Source organism: Puma concolor, chromosome D1, assembly GCF_028749965.1.
Source record: "Puma concolor isolate L17-30 chromosome D1, mPumCon1.1.hap2, whole genome shotgun sequence".
In the NCBI taxonomy this organism is placed as follows: domain Eukaryota; kingdom Metazoa; phylum Chordata; class Mammalia; order Carnivora; family Felidae; genus Puma; species Puma concolor.
The window spans coordinates 50,049,958-50,069,682 of NC_141676.1; the positions used below are offsets into that span (position 1 = coordinate 50,049,958).

A 19,725-nucleotide genomic window follows, 5' to 3' on the forward strand; every position below is an offset into this window, starting at 1 on the left:
CTTCTCAGATCTCAGTTTTAGTTACTGTATCCACTGTATACATTTTCCATATTTGAATCAATCCTTTATTACCAGTCATTTAGATTATTTCTGATTTTTTAATATTATAAACAATAATGTGATTATAAAATTTTTTAAATGCTAAAAATTGTGCATCACCAAATTCCTAAAATTTTGAGATTCCTGTAGTATAATAGCAACACCATGGGCTTTGGAGTCAGGAGGCCTGGGATTTTTGAATCTTAGCTCCACTGGATGACTTCCAGTAACTTGTGATTTTTGAGTTTCATTTTTTTTATCAATACTACAGAGTTAATCAAGTCTACCTTTGAGGGTTATGATAATTAGATATAATACAAATAACCTGGCGTGTGGTAGGTATATAACATATGAAAGCTATTATGCTAGGTTCTACATGAAGAATTTGTTTCTTTACTTTTCTTTATAACAAATGAATAGAATATAAATAATCATTTTATCAATTTCCTTGAAGTTGAGCGAGCCTGGCACTATAGTTGAGCTCTTCAGTTTTTTGGTAAAACATACGCCACCAAAACTTTTTAATATTTGCCATGAAAATTTCTAGAGCATTAGTGAGACTTCTCCTGCAGTTTAAGAACTAATAACCATACCATGTTCTAAACCTGTCCTCTGAGGCTTTGTAGCCATATTCTGCAAAAATTCCCATAGTATAAGGAATATCTTTTGGAGCCAATTTGATTCCCTTCTCAGTTTGGATGGATAGGGGCTACTTGTTTAGTGAGAAACTAGTTCAGAATAATGGGGACTTTTCAGTTGAGGTCCCATTTTGTTCTGAAGTCTGCATTTGGAGTGCTAGAAGTAAAGCACTAACAGTGTCACCAGAGGGAAGCAAGGGTATGTGCTTTTTTGGCAGGTCATTTATACCCTCAAAGACACATGGATGTTCAGCTGAGGATTGACCAAGACTATCTATGTTGGGTTTCTACAGCATGTCCTCCTTAGGCCTCTACTTTGCTAGCTTGTGTGTAGAGCGTTTCTCTCCTGCTGAGACATTCTTTGGTTATGTCCTAATCCAAAAGCTGTAACCTGGTTACCTGGTCTCCATCATGCAGATTATGCATGATCATGCAGTGACCAAATTTACTCTCAGAAGGTGATTTTACTGCCCCCTTCTGAGGGCACCTTACTGATCAATTAACTATTTTATCTACTTAGAAAGTAGAGAGAATCCAAACAGCAGGTTTTGCTGCTAGCTTTCTAAATTTTGTTATTAGCCGTACAACTGTCTACACGCAGGGCTGCCTTCAGCAAGTCCTCTTAAGCTCTGTTATCTTCACAGCTCTCTTTGGCTTTCAGTGACATTTTTCAAGGAGATGTGTATCCTTCTCTAGTATATTCTTCTGACAATAAGAGGTGAGGTTTGGTTTTTCATACTGGTTTTGTAACTGCTGCCCTTGGGGTAAGTGAGAAGGGGTTGTTTCGTACCTTCCATGTGTATGACATCTCTGGAGAATCTGGTGCTACTTAGATCTTGCTATCTCTATATAACTACCCCAAATGGGTAGTTAGGCTAAATTGAACCTTGCAGTCTCAATCAGCCTCTTTAAAAGAGGAAAAAGAATAATCCATGTCTCCTGAACTGGAAAGACCCGTCAGCCCAGCTGCTGCTCTCTCACTCCTGCCTTTGCTCTCCCTCCTCGTGAGTAAAATCACTGTGAGCCAGGGCATCCTCCTGGCATGGCAGCCTGGTGTTGCTCTAGCCTTTGGCTCTTCAGTATCATTGCCTCTCTGGTGACCAGCTATATTTAGTGTGTGTCACATTCACACAATTCTGTTAAGGGAGGCTGCCTTCCTGGTCTTCCTAGATTCTGAGATACAAGTGACAAGCCAAAGTCCCTTTCAGGAGCCTGCTTTAATGGTTTTGGTGGATAAGTGGATGGATTTCTAGAAGTTGAATTATTAAATCAAAGAGTGTGAGTATTTTAAGCTCTTGCATTGTCTTTCATATTTATTGTATTAATATACCAGTTAGTGTATAGGGGTTGTAAGTCTCACTGATGTTGTTAAACATTATTTTTTCCCCAAATATTTGTTTTTTTGATGAATAAAAAAATAGTCGTTTCTAGTTTTAACTTGTGTTTTTTAAAAAAATGCCATGATGATTATTCGGTTTTGTTTTAAGCTGTCTAAATCTTTTTCCTTTTCTTTTTTTTTTAAAGCTGGTTAAATCTTGTAGGATATCCAAACATACAGCAAGTTTATGTCACCAACTTGCTGATTTATAGATGAGGGTTTTTCTTCCATTCAGATGCTTGCTTTTTTCTCCTAAGATAGATCAAGTTGGTGGATGGAAACAAAATAAATACTCAGTATTCTCAAGGGACAAATCTTGAGACCTTAAAATCTTCGCATTCATTTGAGAGCATAAAACTTTCTTCAGAAAGTATAACTTCAAAAGTTAAATCTCTTTTAGACAGTCTGTATAGCATCATTATTGATAGCAGTGGTTCTGATATTAGATAGATTGAAGCTTGAATCCCAACACTCTGCTTACTAGCTCTGTGATCTTTTACATGTTACTTAATCTTTGATCCCCAATTTGACCTTGTCTAAAGAAAATGAGGATAGAGCTACCTATCTTGTAGTATTGTTGAGAACATTGAATAAAATATATTTTGAACATTTAATGTAGTACTTAGTTTATAGCAAGCCTCAAGACATGGTAACTTCTATTATTATTACTATTCTTTAAAATACAGAACTAAAGTCATTTATAAAATTATTATAATAAATCCTACTACTAAAACAAACATAATACTACATTTATATTATGTCAGCTATATAGAAACATTTACCATGAATCTGATATAAAGTTTTTTTTTAAGTCACATACAAGGGTCACTGTGTACTGCAGGATGGCTAGAAAAAGACAAAACAGTTACTGGATGACCAGCTGGGCTCACTCACCACCTAGGCAAATTGCTCCCTCACATCAGGCTTGCAAATGCTAATCAAATCTGTGCCTTGGTAAAATGACAAATTGCTACATGTCTTAGTTTAAACTGCAACTTTTACATTTCCAAATGCTAAGGTTCTGTTACACTGACTGTAGTTAAGTACCTGCAGCCTTCTTCAACTTTACCTTCAAGAGTAAATCTTCATCTTAGTGACAGCTTCTCCTCAGCCTACACTAAAGACAATAATGCCTTTAAATATTTAAGGAAACTCAGGAGTTGTCATGGAATCCTATAGACTGGGTATTAGCTCCTATGTACAAAAGCCATCATGCTCTACCCAAGCTGGCCTTTAACCAACTCAGAAGTTGATAGGTTATTTGCTTTTTTTCTTTCTTATAAACTGGCCCATTCACAGATTCTGTGTGGCCATGTCCTTCTTCCTGTTTCAAGTGGTGGGCCACTTCTCTTTTCTCCCTTCCATTCTTCTTTATATTTCCTCTGCATTTTAGTAGGGGGATATATTTGTATATGTTGCACTAGGTGTACATCAAGATAAGACATAGTACAGATATTTTTTACTAAAAGCCCATATCTATATGTTTTATCTATGACTCTGTTCACTGGATGCCTTGGTCTCTGAAATCTAAACTGACAGGAGTTTTGGGGCACCTGGGTGGCTCAGTCGGTTCAGCACCCAACTTCGTTCGGGTCATGGCCTCACAGTTCATGGGTTCGAGCCCTACGTGGGTTCTGTGCTGAGAGCTCAGAGCCTGGAGCCTGCTTTGGATTCTATGTCTCCCTCTCTTTACCCCTTGCCTGCTCATGCGCTCTCTGTCTTTCTCTCTCTCTCTCTCTTAAAAATAAATAAATATTAGAGAAAAATTTTTTTAACTGACAGGAGTTTCTTCTCCCTTGTGTTGGTTCCAGGGGAAATCAGCCTTGTGGTCCCACCTGTTACATTATCAGGAAAACCGGCAGAGAAAACTCACATCAGGAAGCCTCAGTACCTCAGGTAAGTTGGTCTCTGTAGCATTGGGGAGAGCCCCCTTCATCCATTTTCCCATCTCCCACTGGAGTGATCATTTGCGGTAGACTATTCCAGGTCAATGAAGCCTTTGTCTGGAATGTTTTCTTTTTTAAATATTAAGCTACTTGGCTCTCTGACCACAGAGTATGCCAAAGCAGTGGGGTTTGCTTTCATGCTGTGTTTCTATACTTTTTTTTTTTTTTTTTGAGTAAATTCTACACCGAACATGATGCTTAAACTTGTGACCCTAAGATCGAGAGTCGCATGCTCTACTGACTGAGCCAGCCAGGCGTCCCTGTCTCTATACCCTTTTGATGAGTGAGATAGGTGACTTATATCAGCAAAAGGCCAGTGTTTATAAATTTTCTTTTTTAACGTTTATTTATTTTTGAGACAGGGAGAGACAGAGCATGAACAGGGGAGGGTCAGAGAGAGGGAGACACAGAATCTGAAGCAGGCTTCAGGCTCTGAGCTGTCAGCACAGAGCCCGACACGGGGCTAGAACTCATGGACTGCAAGATCATGACCTGAGTCGAAGTTGGCCGCTTAACCGACTGAGCCACCCAGGCGCCCAAGGCCAGTGTTTAAATGAATTTAGGTTTTCAGTGAATTTGTGTGTTACTGGTGTCCTGTGTTTGGAATAGGTTGTCTTCATAGGTTTTTGTTTTATTTCTCTGAAATGGGCATTGAGATGATCTATCAGTTAAGAGAGCCTGTTTGTCAATGTGTTCTACCTTGGAGTTCCTCAGAGTCAAGGCCTGATGTGAATGATCCCTTAAACACTTCTTTTTCCATTTCTAATTTAATAAAAATATTAGAGTTGGCAGGGACCCCAGAGATTATCTAGTCCAGCCCCTTTATTTTACAAGAGGAGGAAACCGGGATCCAGGAGGAATTGAATTTTTTCAGGATCACACAGGGCATTCATGGAAGAGGCCAGATTAGGAGCCAGGCCTCTTGTCTCCTGGTGTGGTGTTCATTCTGTAGTGCCCCTTCCAAGACAATACTCCTTCCTTTACTTCTTGGCAGCATCTCCCCTTTGCATCATCCTTCATTTTCTTCTCTCTGCCAGGAAGTTTGTTTACTTTTCTTGGGTGTTCTTATCCTAATGGTAAAGATCAGTTCAAATGGAAGTAAAGAGATAGGCATGAATTCCGTGGTTTCTTTCCTCTTGAGCTAATTGACTTCAGCTAGCACTGAAAGTGGGGAGAATAGTTGGCTGGAAACCAGGTACAAGAGCTTCCTAAGCAGCTTGATGAGGAGTTCTTTCATCTATTCTCTGGATATTAGAACAAAAATTCTTCTCAGGAAGGCTATAGAAGTTACTGCTGAGGGATAGACTATATAGCCAAAAATTCTCGACAGTTAAATGATGAAGATACTATATTTTATGTATTGGACCAGACATATGGATATAAATATACAAGCATACCTCAGAAATATCGTGGGTTTGGTTCTAGACTACCACAAAAAAACTGAATATTATAAGGAAGTGAGTCAGGTGAATTATTTGGTTTCCCATTGCATATAAAAGTTATATTAATGCTACACTGAAGTCTGTTAAGTGTGCAATAACATTATGTCTAAAAAATGTATATACCTTGATTTAAAAATATAGCTAAAAACAATGCTAACCATCAGTTGGAGCTATCAGCAAGTCATAGTCATGGATCACAGATCACCATAACAAATATAATGACAATGAAAATTTTTGACATATTGTGAGAATTACCAGAGTGTGACACAAAGACATGAAGTGAGCAAATGCTGTTAGAAAAATGGTGCCAGGGCACCTGGGTGGCTCAGTTGGTTAGTGTCTTGAGTCTCTTGATTTTGGTGCAGGTCATGATCCCAGGGTTGTGGGATTGAGCCCTGTGTCAGGCTCTGCACTAAGCATGGAGCCTACTTGGGATTCTCTCTCTCCCTCTGCCCCTCTTTCCCACTCATGTGCGCTCTCTCTCTCTCTAAAATAATAATAATAGGGGTGCCTGGGTGGCTCAGTTGGTTAAGCACCCGACTTTGGCTCAGGTCATGATCTCATGGTTCACAAGTTTGAGCCCCACATCAGGTACTCTGCTGTCAGCACAGAGCCTGCTTAGGATCCTCTGTCCCCATCTCTTCCTGCCCTTCCCCCGCTCTCTCCCTTTCTCTTTTAAAAATAAATAAAAACATTAAATAACAATAATGATAATAAAAATGGTGCCACTAGACTTGCTTGACACAGCGTTGCCACAGACCTTCAATTTGCAAAAAACACAGTATCTGTGAAGCACAGTAAAGCAAAGCATAATAGAATGAGGTATGCTTGTGTCTAGAGATCCTAAGCATTCTGGAACATGTTCTTTACGCATTTGCTTGGCTCTTTTGTAGCACATTTTGAGGCAAGACCAAGTACATGAGTAGTAGCTCCAAATGGAAATAGTGCTTCCATAGGTTAGTGATGAGAACATGCTGGATTAGGAGCTAGAAGATCTGTGTTCCCTCCAGTCCTGATTTTGCCACTTGGTGACTGAGGCAAAGCAGTGTTCTCTGAATCAGTTCCCTTCTCTGTGATACTTTCCTTGGCTATCTAACATTAGAGGGTTAAATGAGATAATACGGGTAAGAGTATAACATCTGATACCTAGTAGGTACTTAATAAATATTCATGAAATGCTAAGTGTTACCAAAGTAACCATTTCCTGTACAAATTTGGGTAATCAGCTCTTTGGATAATCCTGTCTCTTGAGACATGAACAACTTTTTTGTTCTAGGAATACTTCTTGATTCAGAACGGAGGAAGTCTGATGCCAGCTCAGTCATGTCTCCCCTGCGAGTCTCCCTCATTCAGGATATGAGGTCAGTCTGGGTTCATATATAATAAGCCACTAAAAGCCTGTTTTCAGTTACTCCTTAGGTGTCTACTTTATTTTTTTTAATTAAAAAAATTTTTTTAAATCTTTATTTACTTTTGAGAGAGGGAGAGACAGAGTGTGAGTGGGGGTAGAATACAGAGAGAGGGAGACACAGAATCCAAAACAGGCTCCAGGCTCTGAGCTGTCAGCACAGAGCCCGATGTGGGGCTCAAACTCATGAACGATGAGATCATGACCTGAGCTGGAGTCGGACTGAGCCACCCGGGCACCCCAGGTGTCTACTTTAAATAGCAGGGTCTCAGTGACTTGGGCTTCTATAGCCTCTCTGTTAACCAGGAAGCCCTCCTTATTGGTCTTGTGCTTCATGATGCTGTTGTAGAGCTATACAAGCAGTTGGGTTTCCTGACAGTTTTGGCGAATTATACCAGAGTAAGTATACCACAAGACCTTAGAGTTCCAGGGTTAGCTTGGCTTTTTGAGAACTGTGTTATTCCCCCTCAGCCCCCCAAATTGTAGTGAGCCTATCTGCAAAGCTACATGGAAGCTGAGGATTTAGAAAACAAGAGAGATGGGCTCTCACCAGGCTTCCTGGACTTTACAGGGGAGGTATTAGTAGTCAGTTCATTTTCTACCCCACTCCCCATCTCCTTTTTTCTATTCTCCCTTCAGGCACATCCAGAACATCGGGGAAATCAAGACTGATGTGGGAAAGGCTAGAGCGTGGGTGCGATTGTCAATGGAAAAAAAGTTACTTTCCAGACACCTGAAGCAGCTTCTCTCGGACCATGAGCTCACCAAGTAAGGCCATTCCACCTAGATTAGAACCAGGCTCCCAGGAATGGTGGGGAGAGATTGGAAACTCTTGTGTGGGAAGGGAGAATATTCACTACATCATTTCTGTTGTATTCAGCTGAACTCAAATTGCATATGAAGGTTTTGTAGCTTTTCCTCTTCTCCCTCTTTATCTATAGAGGAAAAATTCTATGTTTGTTCTTCCTACCTTTTTTAATCTGCATGTCCCCAAATAGCTTTCTTAAAGAGATAATGAGAAGGATGGGGTCCTTATTGGGTACTTGAGAGTTTTGGGGCTCCCTTCTCCTTACTGCACCCAGATGATTTGTATGCCTCTTAGGCACAGGGCATTTTTTGGTCTCTTTCCTGTCCTAGGGAGGAAAGGATTAGAGAATGAAAAGAAAACTTCTAAGAGCTCCCCTTATCTGTTTTGTTCTCTCCTGAGCTCAGGGCCAGCCCAAGTCCTTGCTCTTTCTCTTTCCACCCTGTCTGAGTCTCCCTAGAGCTCAAAAGGGCTTTCAGTTAACCTTCCTAGGCCCTCTCTCTCCACGCTTTCCACCTAGAAAGAGGAAGGGGAGAGATTCCATCACACTCACACTCGCAGGGGCCATTAGCCTACAGTTCCCTTCTCTGGATTTGATATTCCTTGTATACTTTCTGTACCCTAGTTACCAGGGGAGGAGCAGGAAGGAGGGCTGTTCTTCTCTGCCTCTTGGACTACCACCTCTCTACCTTTTTCTGTGTTTGGCTCTTTCTTCATTGGCAAACCTGTTGGGCACTTTTGTTTAACATTTCCGTAGACATCTTTTCATGGTGTCCTTTATTATTGACTTCTCCAAGGATGATAAAGCAGAGGAGTGGACCTTGGTGAAATTTAGTGTAGCCAGTTGATTAAACCTGCAGAATCTATTTTTATTCAAAGTGAAAATAAAATTTTTTAGATTGTTTATTGTGTATAAATAACAAGCAAGAATTAGGTTTAAAACTTTGATAGGTTAGAGTGCTTACCTTGAGAGGTTTTAAAACAGCAATTCTTACAGAACTTAAAAATTAAAGAAAAATGTTTTTAATGTTTATTTTTGAGAGAGAAGGAGACAGAACACAAGCAGAAGAAGGGCAGAGAGAGAGGGGAGACACAGAATCCAAAACAGGCTCCTGGATCTGAGCTGTCAGCATAGTGCCTGATGCGGGGGCTTGAACTCAAGAACGATGAGATCATGACCTGAGATGAAGTCAGACGCTTAACTGACTGAGCCACCCAGGCGCCCCATTAAAGCACTTAAATTTGATTGCCTATAGATACATAAGGGTTTAGGAATAAAATTTGGAGATTGGGAGAACAACTAAAAGAGAACAAGTGAACATGTAAGTGTGGAATTTGGAATGGACGTGTTTGAATTCCAGCTTCTGGGGACAATTGTGCGTGGTTAAAAAAAAAAGAAAAAAAATCAGTGTAGCAGGACAGGGCAGCAAGTCTTTCCTGCTGGCCAGTGTGGGCGTCGTCATCAGGAGGACAGAGAGACATCTGAGAGGGGGTCAAGCATAAGAACTTTGTGAAGTCTGGGGCAGTGTATAGGTCTCTAGGGTATGTTTGATCTTAAAGGCCTAGGCAATAACAAGTAAGGCACAGACCTTGGTCAGGAGGCTAATTTTTCTTTCTCTTTCTCTTCTTTTCTCTTCTTTTCTCTTTTTCTCTTTTCTCTTTTTCTCTTTTTCTCTTCTTTTTCTTTCTTTCTTTTTTAAATTTTGGTTTCTTTAAACCATAGCCCTATTAGAGGAAATAAGCTCAGAAGTTACTCAGTCCTAGAAACTTTCCATCTGATATCCTGGCCCCAGTGCTGCTCCAGTGAATGGAAAATGAGTTTTGCTGCCACAGATTGTATTTTGGATGGGGTATGGGGAGAAAAAAGGGGCCTTTCATCAAAACCTGCTTACTCCTTCTCCCTATCCTGTTCTCTCTTATCTTTCTCTTCAGTCGACTTAAAGTTTTAGCCACATCATACCACTCACCCTTCTCAGGATGTCTTTAGTCCTTTCAGGGCCTGGTCAGTTTTCTTTGCCAGAGTTTGCCTAGATGCTCCAGAGACTTGGTCTCTTCTTCCTCCAGGCACCCATAGCATTTGTCACAGTATTTGTTCAAACCTGCTTCACCACTGATGGGCTGTATTATTATCTAGTTGCTTGCTGCTTATTACAGTTTGCTTTCATTGAGGGCATGAATGAGCATGCTGCCTAGCACCTAGAAGGTATTAAATTGGGCATATAAAATGTGTGCATAACTGCACAGACAGGAGGAGGTAGCCTTGGAGAGTGTATCTTGATAGAATGGTCCTGACTCTGCGATTTCCAGGTACCCTCCAACACTGTTGGCAGCTTGGAGAAGGGGGTAAGGTTGAGGCAGGATAAGGGAGCTGTATAGTTTAGGGGGAAAAGTTAGCTCCTATACAGTGAGCTCACGTGGTTTCTCCTTGACCTCCCTACAGTGATGCTGTGTGGTAGCTGCTCTACCTTGACACTCACTTTGCATGACTGCCGTGACCTTATACCATCCTGTTCTTTTTCTCCCCCTACTCTTTCCAGGGTGTTGGCTTCCACATTCCTCAGTTCTCTGCATGCACACACATTCTTTTCACGCTTTTTCTCTCACTTAGTGATCTCACCTATTCTCATGACTTCTGTTACCTATCCGGTGACTTCCACATCTGAAGCTCAAGCTTTGACTTTTCTTCTGAGCTCCAGTCCTGCATTTATTTCCATTCAGATATCTTACCTTTAGCTCAGAGAGAACAAAACCAAGTTCCACAGAGTCTTCACCATAACCACCTTTCAAATTTTTTTTTGTTAATGTCACCACTCTTCTCTCTGAATCTGCTTTGAAATTTGGGGTCTAGTTTGACTCCTTGCTTTGCTTTACCTTCCACATGCACATTTCAGGTCCTTAACTTCTGCCTCCACCTGTTTTCTTATCTGGTGCTGCTGTCTTAGTTTTACTCGTATGCCCTTTCACCCCTCAGCTACACTAAAATGAAATTATCTGAAACTGGTTGTGGCTTTCTACTTCTAAGGTAAATTGCCAAAACTGACTACTTGTAGGGCAAGTTGCAAACTCTTTAGCCTGAATATTTAGAGTCTTTCTTCATTTGACTGTGGCCTAACCTTTCAGCCTCATTGCTAACTGATCACCTCCCTGGGTCCTCAACTCCAGCCAAACTGGTTTTCACACCCCGTCCTCTTTCTTCTGCAACACCTGTCTAAATTCATGCTGTCCTTTAGGCCTCTCCTTTTCTAGGACCACTGAAGCTTATTGCTCTTTAAATTCCCAGAGAGAGCCTTTCATTTGCACCTCATTATGGGCAGTGTTATACCATGGCCTTTACCTAATTTATTCACCTGGACTGTATTTGAGGATCGGTGTTTCTCTCTCCAGCACCTGCATATAGTAGGCCCTGGCTGGTGAATTAATCTCTTGGGTGTGCCTTATAAATAGAACCTCACAGGTTTACTAAATCTCTACCTCTTTGGCCATGGTGATTGCAGTCTTGGCAGCCAAGATGGTTACCTTCTTGGATTCTCTGTGTGTTTCTCTGTGCTGAAGGCCTGTGCACATGGCTATTTATGTCCCCTCTATTTGGGGAAGGTATCATTACTGTTGCAAAGTGTCTACAATGTCAGGCAAAGGAGTTGGCCTTTGATAAATAAGTGAGGATGGGGATGGGGATAGGAGAAAATTTGAAAAGAGGGGAAGGACATGATGTGTGCAGCTCTTCCTTGCCTGTGACCTGGGTCATTCCCTTTATTAACTCTGAAACTGTCCTGTGCTTACATTCACATTCAGAACAGTTTTCTGATTCAGGGGTCTTAGGTCTGCTGAGGGTGTGAGGCTGGCTCTGGTAATGAATGGCAGTCACAGACCTTCTGCCATTGCTATTCCCACAGCACACACTAGCTAGTGATGCCGTAGCTAGAAGCCTGAGAAGGCCTGTGTCATCCCTGAGGGGTGATAGTTCCAGCCCCCAGTTTAGGAAAGGAGGTCCCATGACCTCTGACACCGCATTATAGTAGCATCAACCCTTAGACACAGGTAGAGTTTGGTTTTTATTGTTCCTGCTGTAGTTTCAGCCACTTTCCCTCTAGCCCTCATTTCAATGGAGAAGCCGGCTTTGTTCCATTTTTTAGGTGGCTCTAAGGAACTTGAAGTTTGACATCTTACTCTTCCCTTAGCTGTCTCCTTCCAGAACTGAATAATTCTAGTCTCTTTCCCCTCCTTTTGGCTGGGGGACTGATGTATTGCCTCCTCTCCGACAGAAAGTTGTACAAGCGCTATGCCTTCCTGCGCTGTGACGACGAGAAGGAGCAGTTCCTCTATCACCTCCTCTCTTTCAATGCCGTTGATTACTTTTGCTTCACCAATGTCTTCACAACTATCCGTGAGTAGCCCTGTGTTCCCCAACTAGCCTTCTCAATGCCAATCTTCATGAGCTTGCTGGAGGCTAACTCGCTGTCCCCTTTTTAAAGAAAGAAGATTGCCACTTGCACTTTCTACTTACATTTTGCTTCTGTGGCAGAGAGGTGCATTAGCCCTCCTTGGAGGTTGTTTTTTCTCCAAAGCTTCTTATTCTTGTTCTTAACTGGGAAGTTCAGTCTTTTTGGCCATCGTGTTGTTACTGTTGTCCTAGTACGGCTCTGGGGACCTAAGGCAATGAAGGTGGAGTGGAGTCAGGCGGTTGGTGAAGTTCACTGCCCTGTTTGTACACCTGTAAAGAAATCTCCCTTTTGTTTTGGGCTGAGGGAATCATTCAGCATCCTGGGTTTCAGACCAGCCCACAGGGAAAGACAACTCTTCCTGAAGTAGCAGAAAAAAAATCTAGGTTGTGGTGGGAGATTTGGGTCCAGGCCTTGCTGTGTCCTAACTCACTATATTTCTGTGAGCAGAGTCGATCTCTGCTGTGGGCCTAAGTCTCTGTTTACAGAGTGAGGAAGAGGGTTCAGTATGGTCTAAGGAAGGGCCTTGAAGCCTTACCTTTCTTTGGTGCCAGGATGCCCTGTTCGGTAGGAGGTAGTCTCTGAATTTGCCCCATGGCTCATTGTGTGGCCAGTGACTCAGCAGCTTCAGCAGTGTGGAATCTTGTTTCTACATGACACCCATCCTCCCTCTCAGAGATGAGGGTTTATAGGCTACAGGAGAAACAGCACTGTACTGGAGCTTAGGAGATTCAGGGGAACGATTTCCCTCTCGGTACCTCAGAAAAGGCATTGTAAGACCGGTATGGCCTCTCTGGAGATTGTTATTAGAGTTCATGAGGTTATAGACTGAAAAGTGCTCTCCAAAGCAATTCAATACCACATGGAGTTGGTGATACTATTTAGGGGAACAAGTTCACTTAGCTCTGGGCCTGAAGATGGGTTTGGATCTTTGATGTTTGGGTAGTAACCCTAAGAGGAGTGAGACTGAGGGTAGGATTGGCTAATATTCTAAGCCAGCCAGAGATTAGGTCCTGGGACCTGCTGCTCCCAGCTCCGCTGGGGCCAGTACAATAGGGGCCACAGTCATGCCAGCACACCTGGACAGGTCAGGGCCCTTTCAGGTATGGGAGGGATTCCTGATCCTTCTCAATGCCTTTGTGGCTTCCCCAAAACAGTGATCCCGTACCATATCCTGATTGTACCGAGCAAGAAGCTGGGGGGCTCCATGTTCACCGCCAACCCATGGATCTGCATCTCTGGAGAACTGGGTGAAACACAGATCCTGCAGATTCCCAGGAACGTGTTAGAGATGACTTTTGAGGTATGTGTTATCCAGGGACCACAACCCTAGGCTCAGTGGGGATCTGAGTTTGTAACAGCTGCCTACAGAAGTTTTCTGCAGGGTTTTATGGTGGTCTTGCCCTTATAGTATTATGCATCAACACAGTTGACCTGTCCTGAGATGATCAGAGGCCGGAGTCAAGGATTGGCCCAAGAACGAGGGAGCCCACCCTGTCTAAGTGGTCTCTGGCTGGAAGGCACTTACTCATCTGGACTTGTGTGTCTCCCTGCCCACGGTGTATTGAGAAATCCCCAAGAATTCTTTCAGCTGCTGAGCCTGTGTCACAGACAGCTCTGAATCTCAGACTGCTTCTGCTCTTAGGCCCTATTCTTCCTCTAGGTAGTAGCACCTTCTTTCTCAGTCATTTCCCCCTCATGAGACAGTGCTGTACTACCAGCCTTAGTGGTAGGTGGAGCCATGAGTTCTTCCTCTGCAGATGCTGAGGGGCCAGATTGCAGGCAACCAGTCAGATCTGTGCCTCTGAGCAATGCCTTTCTTTTCTCTTATTTTCTTGACCTACGCGCCTTCTTTATCTGACTGTTCTTTCACAGTGCCAGAACTTGGGGAAGCTCACTACGGTACAGATAGGCCATGACAACTCTGGACTGTATGCCAAATGGTTGGTGGAATATGTGATGGTCAGGAATGAGATCACAGGACATACCTACAAGTAAGTGTTCCCTCGGCTAAGATATCTAAGATAGTGGGGCAAGGTGTACTGCCAGGTGCCAGGGGCTGTGTTTGATCTGTGGGTATGTGGAGTTCTCAAGAAGACTCTTTAGGTTGTGGTGGACTGAGGTAACTTCCTGTTTGGCCCTGTCTTATGTGCCTGAAAAGAATTAGGAGAGATTTCCAAGCAAAGATATATGATGTTGCTGTACACAGGTTCCAGGCCACCCATCATTCAGGTGGCTTCTCGATGATGCACAGTGGGATGAATGGGCAGGGTCTTGAGGGATCCCTAGCCTGGTTTCAGAGTCTGTCTCCAAGGTTTGGCTTTTTGATGGCTTTTGCTGAGCAGCAAGGAGAAAGGACACTGGAGGAACTGGCAGCTCTGACAGGCCATTGCCTGACCTTTAGGTTCCCATGTGGCCGGTGGTTGGGAAAGGGCATAGACGACGGGAGCCTGGAGCGGGTCCTGGTTGGGGAGCTGCTCACGTCCCAGCCTGAGGTGGATGAGAGACCGTGCCGGACCCCGCCCCTGCAGCAGTCCCCTAGTGTCATCCGGAGGCTCGTTACCATCTCACCCAACAACAAGCCCAGTAAGTGGGAGGAGGGCTGGGCCCTTGTGCTACCCAGGTGGGGGATGTGGGCACATCTCTGGAAGCCCTAATATGGGTGTCCAGATCCCAGCCTATGCAGCTGCCTCAGGAACCAGCTGTTCTAGCAAAGTAGCCTTAGGCATTTGTCACCTTCCTCTCAAGAATCAGTGTGTGTGTGTCAGGCTGAGGGGGTGTCACACTCCTTAGAGGTCTGGAAGGAGAAGGGAGAGTTCATACAGCCTGCCCTGGTCCTCTGTACCATTTTGTTTATGATTCTAGAAAGGAGAGGGATCTACTTTCTGGCCTTGTCCTTCATGATTCCTGGGCCTCGCAGTCAAGTTGTGGACCTCTTTTGGTTGCCAAAGATTCCAGGGTGAAATGGGAAATAAACTTTACCTGTATCTTTTAGAGACGGAACTCTAAGGTATTAGCTTTTGCTTTCCCCCCAAGATTTTAGGAAGGGCTAGCTTAGCAAAGTTGCATAGGCAAGAGCCACTGTTTCCAGGGTCCGGCTTCCCAGTGTCCTGCTTCTCCCATGAGCCCTTCCTATGTCCTCAGTCTTGTGCTCAATCAGCTAAGCACTATTAGCCTCTGAGATTGGTTAGGGATGTCTTCTTTTTATCAGAGCTGAACACTGGGCAGATCCAGGAGTCCATCGGGGAGGCAGTCAATGGAATTGTGAAGCACTTCCATAAGCCTGAGAAAGAGGTGAGCCTTTCTGCCCTCCAAACCTGGGCTTTATATTGAATAACAGAGAATGATCTTTTTCCAGGGCCATGTACTATGGGCAACGCGGAGTCTAGAGTGTGTGTCTCAGTTTGACATTGAGCAGATTGTTTCCTCAGGGGCCTCTGCCTTAGGTTACCCTGTTTTCACTATACACTGATGACCCAACAGAGTCCCTGGGCCCCTAATGAACAGTGTGTGTTCCTGTCTTCTTCTGGATTTGTCTGAGCCTCGCTGAACGGAGGTCACTCTGACTTTGTCCCACTTCTGAGGACCCAGATCCATCATCTGTTCATTAGCTATTCACTGACAGCTGCTCTGTGTCATTCACTGTGCCGGGTACTGGGGAAATAGACAAGATCCAGCCTATCTTTTGCTGCCCTCCCAGCTGTGGGCTATGGGTTTGGGGAAGCAGTGGTGGGAAGGCAGTTTGGCTGAGGCAAGCCTGGCACTCTCTCCTGTTTCCTTCCATAGCGAGGCAGTCTGACGCTGTTGCTCTGTGGAGAATGTGGCCTTGTCTCGGCCCTGGAACAGGCTTTCCAACATGGATTTAAATCCCCCCGGCTCTTCAAAAATGTCTTCATTTGGGATTTCTTGGGTGAGTTGGACCAGGGTCTGAGGGTGGGAAAGCATGCAGAGACATGGGAACTCACCAACATAATGTGGGTGCTGAACACTGGAATCTGAGAGGCAGAAGTCCAACCAGGTGACTCTCAAATTAGATCTGTTGTTTGTTTGCCTTGACTTTTCTTGAAGTTACTCAGTCCTCACACTTTCTCCTTGTAGGTCCAAAAGGCCAGTTGATAGCATTTGGAGCCCAAACACTGTGTTGTACCCACTTGAAGAATTTTTATACAAGAAGTTTCTCCCTTAAGGGTTTCTTTTTTCTTTTTTTTTCTTTTTTATCTTCAGAGTAGAGAAAGGACCATTTTCTATCAAGGGCCACATAAAGAAATTTAAAACCTAAGAACAGGGACTTTACATTTTGAAATGTGACCAATGATGTCAAAATGTTCATGTTATTCACATTAAGTTACCTAGCATCAACATGGAGAGGCCCATGGCTAGTGGCCTGCAGGGCAGTCATGGATGGGTTGGTTTTGAGAGCCTTTGTCACTTGCAAACTTTTCTGCTCTTCACAGAAAAAGCACAAACCTATTATGAGACTTTGGAGCAGAACGAACTTGTCCCTGAGGAAAACTGGCATACAAGGGCCCGGAACTTCTGCCGATTTGTCACTGCAATCAATAATACTCCCCGGAACATTGGCAAGGACGGCAAGTTTCAGATGCTGGTGTGCTTGGGAGCCAGGTACTGCAGCCTCATGGCCCAGAGTGCACGGCGCCACCTTGGAGGTGGTGCTGGGAGCCTAGTGTGGTGCAGGGGGTGGGAGCGGCTAATGACCAGATGCCGCCCAGCAGGTGAGACCTTCGAAACCCTTAATTTCCTTCATGTACCAAGCCTATGTGTGGGGATGTGTAGGGGTGGCAATGAGGGTGTGTGTAACTGGGTGGAGGCCCATTTTGATGGGAAGGAGTAAAACCATCCCACTGGTGAAATTTGAAGTAGAGTATATCTAGTCATTCCTTCCAACAACCATTCAAATGTTTCAGGCCTGATGGAAGACAGTGGGAATGAGCTGAATAAAACATGGTCCCTACCATTTAGAAGCTTACTTGTCCTAATTAAGTACAGTATAAGGCAGAAGGTTGTGAGAGTCCCAAAAGGAGCATTCATAAGGTATGCTGAAACTGTAGAGGAGAAAGATCAGAGAGGGGAGGAGGTGGTATTTGAGTTGAGCCTTAATGGAAGGGTAGAAGTGGGGAGAGAGTTTGAAGCAGACAGAACTAGCAGAGAGGCCCTAAAGGAAGCAAAGAGTGTGGGGTTAGGAAATAACAGGTAAACTTGGGAAGGGCAGTTGTAGGAAACAGTTGAAAGGATGGGGGCCTTGGGGAGCTGGGACAGGGAACCCTTCCATATTAGAACAGAGTTGTTTAAACAGGCGACTGAAATGATATGAATTTGATACCATGGGTGGTATGCATCAGAGTGGATAAGATTGTGAGGGACTATTCCAGTGGGTGACATGAGGGTGTGAAAGCCAAATAAATTTAAGGCAGTAGTTTATTTGGGCCAGGGAAGAGAGGGAGTTGGCGTTGTACTTAAAAACGGACTCTGGAACCAGATTCACTAGGTTCATATTCTCAGATCAGCCATTTCCTAGCCATATGATCTTGGACAAGCTACTTAACCTTTGTCAATTTCTTCATCTATAAAGTGGGGCTAGTAATAGCACTAATAGCACCTGCCTCATATCACAGGGTTGTTATGAAGGTTAAATCTCTTAAAACATTGTCTGGCACATGCCAAATGCTATGTGGATGTGAGCTCTTAGGATTATTCCTGGTGGTGATAGCTCTGGGGAGGAGTAGTGCTCTGGGACAGATGGGCTGTTGAGATGGAGGAGGTGGTGTTGATTGGTCCTGGAGTCTGGTTGGTGGTGGGCTGGTCTAGGGAGGCAGGGGGAGACAGGAGAGGAGGTGTGGGCCTTGTGGCAGGTAACTGGGTTGATTTGGCTCAGATTGGGTTGGTGTCCCTGGGACTGAGTAGTCCCTAATAGGAGCCTTTTAAAGCGATGTAAGGCCTCTTTGCCAAGAGCTATTAAGGGAGGGAAAGGGGGTTGAGGAAGCTATCCACTTCTCCAGCTTTAGACTTTGTTCAAGGAGTGATGGAGCAAGTTTCCTCCTTGGCCTTGTACTAACTGTCTCCCTTCCACTTCCCTTCTGACCCATCTGGACTGACCCTTCTCTGCCAGAGATCACCTCCTACACCACTGGATTGCCCTGCTGGCCGACTGTCCCATCACCGCACACATGTATGAAGATGTGGCGCTCATCAAAGACCACACACTTGTCAATTCCTTGATCCGCGTGCTGCAGACATTGCAGGAGTTCAACATCACGCTGGAGACGTCCCTTGTCAAAGGCATCGACATCTGACCTCCCAGCACCAGCTAGCAGTAGGACTGAGAGAGACTCACCCTGCAGCTCTGACCCTTCTACCCAAAGGGATTTAAGCGAGTTGAGCAGGAGACGGAGAGGAGATGTACACTCACTGTAAAAAGAAAAGTAGAGGATTTTTGGAATAAATAATCTATTTTAGAGTTTATTTGCTGATTTGCTTTTTACACACTTTCATGTGAAAGAGTGATAGGGAGAGGGAGACGAGGTTGGTGCCGCTTATTTTGAAGCTGGTGCCCTCCCTCGCCGTGGCCGCTGCTGGGAGCCTGCGGCCTCCCCAGACTGAGCCTGCGTCGTGGGCGAGGCAGTTCTGCTTCCTCACTGCGCTGGTTATGAGGCCATTCCACATTGTTTTTAAACTAATGTTTTCTAGATTAACATTGTTACGGATATTTGGCTTTCACCGGCCACACACAGGTGTGCTGGGTGGGAAGCCCCAAGCTCCAATCAAAGGGATTTTTAGTAGTGCCTCTGTAAGCACTGATGAGTCAGTCCCACATCTTTTCTGTTTCTGTCAGTATTATTTGGAACGGAGACATGCCGGGATGCACCATCATGCAGAAGATCATGCTTCCTCTTGGCACACAGCTGCACAGAAGTAAACATAAGCATGTCTTAACAGGGTTTCTTTTTCTTTTTTTTCCTATTATTTATTTAACCCTCCATTGTGTGTTTTAAGTCTTTCTTTTCCTTTTCTTTTTTCTTTTTTTAAAGAAGGAAAAAGCTTGTCACAGTCTAACTGGCTATGTTATTATTGTTAAATTTATGTTGTTTTGCAACCTAGAAACCAGCTACAGTATGGCCCACTTAATAAAACACCTGAAACAAAACTGCATGGATCCCTGACTTTAATGGGGGTTTGTGAGCAATGGGTGGTGGGGGGCTACGGTTTGGTCTGTGTGAGAGGACCAGTGCGAGCTCCTCCCTCCGCAGCTGCCCAGGGTGTCCCTCAGGACCTGGCGTCTCCTGGGTCTGGGTCCTTCCCACTGCAGCACCATGAGCTTTTATAGTTGTCAACTCAAATGGCTGTTTGAGAAGGATGCAAATAAGGGTTATTTTCCCACTCCACAGAGGAGGAGGCTGAGGCACAGAGGGGGAAAGACCTGGCCAAGGTTTCAAAGGTTGTCACTTGACTGAGACAAGAGTGGGTATTTCTTGGGTAAGGAAGACCAGGGGTGGAAACATAAGGCACATGAGACCGTATCTGCCCTCAGGGGGAAAAAAAAGGTTTTTCTTGAGAGAAGGATTTGTTTTTCCCAGGATGATAGGTGGTAGGAGCTTTATGAGGGTCCTGGAAA

At 44.1% G+C, this 19,725-nt stretch overlaps 1 protein-coding gene across 5 annotated transcripts in view; it reads left to right on the forward strand.

Moving 5' to 3' along the window:
* The window catches only part of DENND5A (DENN domain containing 5A), a 123,715-nt gene extending 104,458 nt beyond the window's left edge, over window positions 1-19,257 (forward strand). For all 5 annotated transcript variants that reach the window (XM_086678024.1, XM_086678025.1, XM_086678026.1 and 2 more), the window contains 11 exons: window positions 3,867-3,951; window positions 6,720-6,804; window positions 7,491-7,619; window positions 11,919-12,040; window positions 13,253-13,398; window positions 13,971-14,089; window positions 14,500-14,681; window positions 15,307-15,389; window positions 15,882-16,005; window positions 16,550-16,718; window positions 18,223-19,257. In XM_086678024.1, coding sequence (XP_086534150.1) covers window positions 3,867-3,951; window positions 6,720-6,804; window positions 7,491-7,619; window positions 11,919-12,040; window positions 13,253-13,398; window positions 13,971-14,089; window positions 14,500-14,681; window positions 15,307-15,389; window positions 15,882-16,005; window positions 16,550-16,718; window positions 18,223-18,406 — 1,428 coding nt within the window. In that variant the 3' untranslated portion in view covers window positions 18,407-19,257. The remainder of the gene's footprint in view (window positions 1-3,866; window positions 3,952-6,719; window positions 6,805-7,490; window positions 7,620-11,918; window positions 12,041-13,252; window positions 13,399-13,970; window positions 14,090-14,499; window positions 14,682-15,306; window positions 15,390-15,881; window positions 16,006-16,549; window positions 16,719-18,222) is intronic.
* Window positions 19,258-19,725: the final 468 nt, after the last annotated feature.